We start from the raw sequence: 9,573 nt of genomic DNA, 5'->3' as shown, positions 1-9,573 counted from the left end.
TGGACAAAATGAGACAGAAAAAGGAGTGGCATAAAACACGTCCTAGAAAGTCGGAGAAAGTTATACATGTAAACAAACTATACGGTGAGTTCAAGGACCGCCAAAATTAGTAGGACAAAACGGCGCTCGCCAAATACGCGAATCGGTGAAGCATGTTTAATATAAACAGTGTGATTTATAACAATTAGGGAGGTTTGTGTCATGTTTTTCCTCATACACAAACCATACTAAAACAAAAAATTTTATTTTTTTTCCCCCTCATCTTTTTCCATTCTTCATACATTTTTGAAAAATCTCCAGAGAGCCACTAGGGCGGCGCTAAAGAACCGCATGCGGCTCTAGAGCCGCGGGTTGCCGACCCCCGGTCTATAATATATAATATTATTGTTGTTGTTTGTGTCTGTCTTTTGTTTACTGGGATTACAACCATGATCAATAAATCATACAATGATCCAATCAGCGTGAACATGTTCATATAAAAGTATCAGTATTGGCCCTGTATGTACTTGTTGTGGAAATAATACCACATACTGCAGTACCTACTGGGTATTGATTGGTGGATCAATCACAATCATTGACTGGGTATTGATAGGTGGATCAATCCCAACCATTGATAGCATCGATGCCAAGACTAACTACTTTTGTTACGCTGATGATCAAACAGTTGAAGCCAAAAATCCTTGGATGAGTTTGAAGACTTTGGAGTAAAAAAGAGAATATTCTTATCAGCCACACTCTATTTACTGTACTTGCTATTGATCGGGTATTGATCGCGTCCATGCCAGCATGTTAGCAACATTAGCAGAATGCTTCCCCCCCCCCCCCATGCTGGTGACATAACCTGCCAATAAAAACTGTACCAATCATTTGTTTGACCAACGGATGGTTTGTGGAACAATTACATTCAACCCCTGATCAATTATTATGCAGCTCCACTTCAGGTGTGCACCTCGTTTTATTTCAGCGTGTGCATTTCAAACTGAAGGTGACATTGTGACGACTTCACACAAATGTGCATTCATTATAAAGACAACATTTTATTCAATTTGAACATAAACATGATTTAGAAGTCTGATGCACGCTGCAACAACCATTGATCCACACTTGTGTGGCACAAATATCAATACATTTAGTATTAGTATTATTAGTATTACAATTTAGTACTAGTGGCTCCAAAAGTGGAGAGTATGTGAGTCACATCCAATAATGTACACTTGGATTATAAGTAGGGATGTCCGATAATATCGGCATGCCGATATTATCGGCCGATAAATGCGTTAAAATTTAATATCGGTAATTATCGGTATCGGTTTTTTATTATCTGTATCGGCTTTATTTTTTTATTTTATTTTTTTTAAATCAACATAAAAAACACAAGATACACTTACAATTAGTGCACCAACCCAAAAAACCTCCCTCCCCCAATTTCTTTCTGTTATCAATATTCTGGTTCCTACATTATATATCAATATATATCAATACAGTCTGCAAGGGATACAGTCCGTAAGCACACATGATTGTGCGTGCTGCTGCTCCACTAATAGTACTATCCCAGTTAATTTTACTAATTTTCATTAATTACTAGTTTCTATGTAACTGTTTTTATATTGTTGTACTTTCTTTTTTATTCAAGAAAATGTTTTTAATTTAGTTATCTTATTTTATTTTTTTTTTTAAAAAGTACCTTATCTTCACCATACATGGTTGTCCAAATTAGGCATAATAATGTGTTAATTCCACGACTGCATATATCGGTTGATATCGGTATCGGTTGATATCGGTATCGGTAATTAAAGAGTTGGACAATATCGGAATATCGGCAAAAAGCCATTATCGGACATCCCTAATTATGAGCATTAAAATACACCTCATAAACATGCAATCCTCAGACTTATGTATCCATCTCTTCATTCTATTCCCACCTTGACCATGTTAGTAATACTGCATTGGAACATTCATCTTTAATCTTCTTAAAGGCCTACTGAAAGCCACTACTAGCGACCACGCAGTCTGATAGTTTATATATCAATGATGAAATCTTAACATTGCAACACATGCCAATACGGCCGGGTTAACTTATAAAGGGACATTTTAAAATTCCCGGGAAATATCCGGCTGAAACATCGCGGTATGATGACGTATGCGCGTGACGAAGTCAGAGTAACGGAAGTTATGGTACCCCGTAGAATCCTATACAAAAAGCTCTGTTTTCATTTCATAATTCCACAGTATTCTGGACATCTTTTGCAATTTGTTTAATGAACAATGAAGGCTGCAAAGAAGACAGTTGTAGGTGGGATCGGTGTATTAGCAGCGGACTACAGCAACACAACCAGGAGGACTTTGTTGGAGCACTAGCCGCGCTAGCCGCCGACCTCACCTTGACTTCCTACGTCTCCGGGCCGCCAAACGAATCGGGTGAAGTCCTTCGTCCTTCTGCCGATCGCTGGAACGCAGGTGAGCACGGGTGTTGATGAGCAAATGAGGGCTGGCTGGCGTAGGTGGAGAGCTAATGTTTTTAGCATAGCTCTGTGCAGTCCGGTTGCTAAGTTAGCTTCAATGGCGTCGTTAGCACAGCATTGTTAACCTTCGCCAGCCTGGAAAGCATTAACCGTGTATTTACATGTCCACGGTGTAATAGTATTGTTGATTTTCTATCTATCCTTCCAGTCAGGGGTTTATTTCTTTTGTTTCTATATGCAGTTAAAGCAAGATGCTATCACGTTAGCTCGTAGCTAAAGCATTTCGCCGATGTATTGTCGTGGAGATAAAAGGCACTGAATGTCCATTTCGCGTTCTCGACTCTCATTTTCAAGAGGATATAGTATCCCAGGTGGTTTAAAATACAAATCTGTGATCCACAATAGAAAAAGGAGAGAGTGTGGAATCCAATGAGCCAGCTTGTACCTAAGTTACGGTCAGAGCGAAAAAAGATACGTCCATCACTGCCTCTCAAGTCCTTCACTGTAACGTTCCTCATCCACGAATCTTTCATCCTCGCTCAAATTAATGGGGTAATCGTCACTTTCTCGGTCCGAATCTCTCTCGCTCCATTGTAAACAACGGGGAATTGTGAGGAATACTAGCTCCTGTGACGTCACGCTACTTCCGCTACAGGCAAGGCTTTTTTTTATCAGCGAGCAAAAGTTGCCAACTTTATCGTCGATTTTCTCTACTAAATCCTTTCAGCAAAAATATGGCAATATCGCGAAATGATCAAGTATGACACATAGAATGGATCTGCTATCCCCGTTTAAATTTAAAAAAATCATTTCAGTAGGCCTTTAATTGTAGCATTGAATGAAGTCATTTGAAATGATACGGCACAAAGATGTTGTGTGTTACACTTCAGATATGTGAAGTATTGACACTGTCAGCCAACCAAACAATTGTTTGATGGAGGTGTTCCTGCTGCATGTTTACACAATACACTTCTTTAAATTAGTTTTTAATCAAGGTGTAGAACATGACTCATTGTATCATCTTCCCAAGGTGTCTGTGATTACCTCAGTTGGAGTGAAGTCTGGAGAAGGACTGCTAGGTGTCAAATATGCCTGGCACCACTCCACTTCCCAGACAGTGCACCTACAGCCAGCACCTGGAACATGACGTGTAGCAAACAAGTTAGCATGTTGGCCTCACAGTAAGAGATTGTGGTATCATTGTGGTATCACTGTAGTATCATTGTGGTACCATCCATCATGGCACCGTTGTGGTATCATTGTGGTATCATTGTGGCGTCTCATACCCAGTAAACAGGAAGTTGATGTCACATGTCTAGGGAGGACTGGGCTCAGTGGGGGGCTTCAGGTGGAAGGCATTGAAGAAGGATACCACCTGCTGGGGTAACTCTGCCAGGACACTTTGAGCAAGGGCAGCAGTACCTGCCTGGAAGCACAGGTGGAGGAGAAAGTTTGACAGCAGCTGGATGAAAGACTCTCAATGCTGGGGAGACAATACACAAATACAACTGAGACGATACGTGACATGTACTTACACAAACTGAGATGATACATGACATGTACTTACACAAACTGAGATGATACATGACATGTACTTACACAAAGTGAGACGATACATGACATGTACTTACACAAACTGAGATGATACATGACATGTACTTACACAAAGTGAGACGATACATGACATGTACTTACACAAACTGAGACGATACATGACATGTACTTACACAAAGTGAGACGATACATGACATGTACTTACACAAACTGAGACGATACATGACATGTACTTACACAAAGTGAGATGATACATGACATGTTGTACTTACACAAAGTGAGACGATACATGACATGTACTTACACAAACTGAGACGATACATGACATGATGTACTTACACAAAGTGAGACGATACATGACATGTTTGAGATGATACATGACATGTTGTACTTACACAAACTGAGACGATACATGACATGTACTTACACAAAGTGAGACGATACATGACATGTACTTACACAAACTGAGACGATACATGACATGTACTTACACAAAGTGAGACGATACATGACATGTACTTACATAAAGTGAGACGATACATGACATGTTTGAGATGATACATGACATGTTGTACTCACACAAAGTGAGACGATACATGACATGTTTGAGACGATACATGACATGTTGTACTTACACAAAGTGAGACGATACATGACATGTACTTACACAAACTGAGACGATACATGACATGTTGTACTTACACAAAGTGAGACGATACATGACATGTACTTACATAAAGTGAGACGATACATGACATGTTTGAGATGATACATGACATGTTGTACTTACACAAAGTGAGACGATACATGACATGTTTGAGACGATACATGACATGTTGTACTTACACAAAGTGAGACGATACATGACATGTTGTACTTACACAAACTGAGACGATACATGACATGTTGTACTTACACAAAGTGAGACGATACATGACGTGTTTGAGATGATACATGACATGTTGTACTTACACAAACTGAGACGATACATGACATGTACTTACACAAAGTGAGACGATACATGACATGATGTACTTACACAAACTGAGACGATACATGACATGTACTTACACAAAGTGAGACGATACATGACATGTACTTACACAAAGTGAGACGATACATGACATGATGTACTTACACAAACTGAGACGATACATGACATGTACTTACACAAAGTGAGACGATACATGACATGTACTTACACAAAGTGAGACGATACATGACATGATGTACTTACACAAACTGAGACGATACATGACATGTACTTACACAAAGTGAGACGATACATGACATGTACTTACACAAAGTGAGACGATACATGACATGTACTTACACAAAGTGAGATGATACATGACATGTTGTACTTACACAAAGTGAGACGATACATGACATGTTGTACTTACACAAACTGAGACGATACATGACATGATGTACTTACACAAAGTGAGACGATACATGACATGTTTGAGATGATACATGACATGTTGTACTTACACAAACTGAGACGATACATGACATGTTGTACTTACACAAAGTGAGACGATACATGACGTGTTTGAGATGATACATGACATGTTGTACTTACACAAAGTGAGACGATACATGACATGTACTTACACAAAGTGAGACGATACATGACATGTTTGAGACGATACATGACATGTTGTACTTACACAAAGTGAGACGATACATGACATGTTGTACTTACACAAACTGAGACGATACATGACATGTTGTACTTACACAAAGTGAGACGATACATGACGTGTTTGAGATGATACATGACATGTTGTACTTACACAAAGTGAGACGATACATGACATGATGTACTTACACAAACTGAGACGATACATGACATGTACTTACACAAAGTGAGACGATACATGACATGTACTTACACAAAGTGAGACGATACATGACATGATGTACTTACACAAACTGAGACGATACATGACATGTACTTACACAAAGTGAGACGATACATGACATGTACTTACACAAACTGAGACGATACATGACATGTACTTACACAAAGTGAGATGATACATGACATGTTGTACTTACACAAAGTGAGACAATACATGACATGTACTTACACAAACTGAGACGATACATGACATGATGTACTTACACAAAGTGAGACGATACATGACATGTTTGAGATGATACATGACATGTTGTACTTACACAAAGTGAGACGATACATGACGTGTTTGAGATGATACATGACATGTTGTACTTACACAAAGTGAGACGATACATGACATGTTGTACTTACACAAAGTGAGACGATACATGACATGTTGTACTTACACAAAGTGAGACGATACATGACATGTTGTACTTACACAAACTGAGACGATACATGACATGTTGTACTTACACAAAGTGAGACGATACATGACATGTTGTACTTACACAAAGTGAGACGATACATGACATGTTGTACTTACACAAACTGAGACGATACATGACATGTTGTACTTACACAAAGTGAGACGATACATGACATGTTGTACTTACACAAAGTGAGACGATACATGACATGTTTGAGATGATACATGACATGTTGTACTTACACAAAGTGAGACGATACATGACATGTTTGAGACGATACATGACATGTTGTACTTACACAAAGTGAGATGATACATGACATGTTTGAGATGATACATGACATGTTGTACTTACACAAAGTGAGACGATAACATGACATGTTGTACTTACACAAAGTGAGACGATACATGACATGTTGTACTTACACAAAGTGAGACGATACATGACATGTTTGAGATGATACATGACATGTTGTACTTACACAAAGTGAGATGATACATGACATGTTTGAGATGATACATGACATGTTGTACTTACACAAAGTGAGACGATAACATGACATGTTGTACTTACACAAAGTGAGACGATACATGACATGTTTGAGACGATACATGACATGTTGTACTTACACAAAGTGAGACGATACATGACATGTTTGAGATGATACATGACATGTTGTACTTACACTTTGGAACTGTCTGAATGGAACAAACTGGACGATATCGCGCATGGCAGCTTCACCAAGGTCTGACTTCAAAATGCTGTCGTCTCCATCCAGGAACTCCATGGCGCTGAAGTCGGCTCCGCCCACTCCCACGATGATGATGGACATGGGCAGACGCGAGGCCTGGACGATGGCGGTGCGAGTCTGATCCATGTCTGTGATCACTCCATCGGTGATGATGAGCAGCACAAAGTATTGCTGTGGACCACACGTAGCTGTCACATGCCACCATGACACTCTTTAGGTTGAATGGTGTGGGACTCACTGAGGCACTTTGCTGCTGTAATGCCTGTCTGCCAAAAGTAGCCACATGGTTGATGATGGGGGAGAAGTTGGTGGGACCGTAGAGCTTCACCTGTGGCAAACACTGCTGGTAGGCTTGGACTACACCTGCTATACCTGGACAAGCACATGTACAATGTTCCATGTCATTCTGTCTTTCATACAGTTTGTCCACTTGGATTGTAATGAAGAGTTCAGAGGTAGAGACAAACTTTCAAGACTGGCTGAGGTAGAAACATTCAATGTTGGGGATGTTTTTTGGGGCATTTAGACTAGAACCTTGGTATAAACCTCCTAGACTCAGTTTATGCCATGTAGACTACAACCTTGGTATAAACCTCCTGGACTCAGTTTATGCCATGTAGACTAGAACCTTGGTATAAACCTCCTGGACTCAGTTTATGCCATGTAGACTAGAACCTTGGTATAAACCTCCTAGACTCAGTTTATGCCATGTAGACTACAACCTTGGTATAAACCTCCTGGACTCAGTTTATGCCATGTAGACTAGAACCTTGGTATAAACCTCCTGGACTCAGTTTATGCCATGTAGACTAGAACCTTGGTATAAACCTCCTGGACTCAGTTTATGCCATGTAGACTAGAACCTTGGTATAAACCTCCTGGACTCAGTTTATGCCATGTAGACAAGAACCTTGGTAAAAAACCTCCTGGACTCAGTTTATGCCATGTAGACTAGAACCTTGGTATAAACCTCCTGGACTCAGTTTATGCCATGTAGACAAGAACCTTGGTAAAAAACCTCCTGGACTCAGTTTATGCCATGTAGACAAGAACCTTGGTATAAACCTCCTGGACTCAGTTTATGCCATGTAGACTAGAACCTTGGTATAAACCTCCTGGACTCAGTTTATGCCATGTAGACAAGAACCTTGGTATAAACCTCCTGGACTCAGTTTATGCCATGTAGACTAGAACCTTGGTATAAACCTCCTGGACTCAGTTTATGCCATGTAGACAAGAACCTTGGTATAAACCTCCTGGACTCAGTTTATGCCATGTAGACTAGAACCTTGGTATAAACCTCCTGGACTCAGTTTATGCCATGTAGACTAGAACCTTGGTATAAACCTCCTGGACTCAGTTTATGCCATGTAGACAAGAACCTTGGTAAAAAACCTCCTGGACTCAGTTTATGCCATGTAGACTAGAACCTTGGTATAAACCTCCTGGACTCAGTTTATGCCATGTAGACTAGAACCTTGGTATAACCCTCCTGGACTCAGTTTATGCCATGTAGACAAGAACCTTGGTATAAACCTCCTGGACTCAGTTTATGCCATGTAGACTAGAACCTTGGTATAAACCTCCTGGACTCAGTTTATGCCATGTAGACAAGAACCTTGGTATAAACCTCCTGGACTCAGTTTATGCCATGTAGACAAGAACCTTGGTATAAACCTCCTGGACTCAGTTTATGCCATGTAGACTAGAACCTTGGTATAAACCTCCTGGACTCAGTTTATGCCATGTAGACTAGAACCTTGGTAGAAACCTCCTGGACTCAGTTTATGCCATGTAGACTAGAACCTTGGTATAAACCTCCTGGACTCAGTTTATGCCATGTGGACTAGAACCTTGGTATAAACCTCCTGGACTCAGTTTATGCCATGTAGACTAGAACCTTGGTATAAACCTCCTGGACTCAGTTTATGCCATGTAGACTAGAACCTTGGTATAAACCTCCTGGACTCAGTTTATGCCATGTAGACTAGAACCTTGGTGTAAACCTCCTGGACTCAGTTTATGCCATGTAGACTAGAACCTTGGTATAAACCTCCTGGACTCAGTTTATGCCATGTAGACAAGAACCTTGGTAAAAAACCTCCTGGACTCAGTTTATGCCATGTAGACTAGAACCTTGGTATAAACCTCCTGGACTCAGTTTATGCCATGTAGACTAGAACCTTGGTATAAACCTCCTGGACTCAGTTTATGCCATGTAGACTAGAACCTTGGTGTAAACCTCCTGGACTCAGTTTAGGCCATGTAGACTAGAACCTTGGTGTAAACCTCCTGGACTCAGTTTAGGCCATGTATACTAGAACCTTGGTATAAACCTCCTGGACTCAGTTTATGCCATGTAGACTAGAACCTTGGTATAAACCTCCTGGACTCAGTTTATGCCATGTAGACTAGAACTTTGGTGTAAACCTCCTGGACTCAGTTTAGGCCATGTATACTAGAACAATG

At 40.2% G+C, this 9,573-nt stretch overlaps 1 protein-coding gene across 2 annotated transcripts in view; it reads right to left on the bottom strand.

Moving 5' to 3' along the window:
• Positions 1-1,331: 1,331 nt before the first annotated feature.
• LOC133629708 (copine-3-like) overlaps positions 1,332-9,573 on the bottom strand; it is a 34,522-nt gene continuing 26,280 nt past the window's right edge. For both annotated transcript variants that reach the window (XM_062020625.1, XM_062020626.1), the window contains exons 15-18: positions 7,343-7,476; positions 7,039-7,275; positions 3,749-3,888; positions 1,332-3,598 (exon numbers count right to left, since the gene is read on the bottom strand). In XM_062020625.1, the coding sequence (XP_061876609.1) occupies positions 3,778-3,888; positions 7,039-7,275; positions 7,343-7,476 (482 nt within the window). In that variant the 3' untranslated portion in view covers positions 1,332-3,598; positions 3,749-3,777. The remainder of the gene's footprint in view (positions 3,599-3,748; positions 3,889-7,038; positions 7,276-7,342; positions 7,477-9,573) is intronic.

Source organism: Entelurus aequoreus, linkage group LG15, assembly GCF_033978785.1.
Source record: "Entelurus aequoreus isolate RoL-2023_Sb linkage group LG15, RoL_Eaeq_v1.1, whole genome shotgun sequence".
Taxonomy (NCBI): Eukaryota; Metazoa; Chordata; class Actinopteri; order Syngnathiformes; family Syngnathidae; genus Entelurus; species Entelurus aequoreus.
Note: the sequence above shows the minus strand (reverse complement) of the source record. Positions and strands in the feature narration are given on the sequence as shown.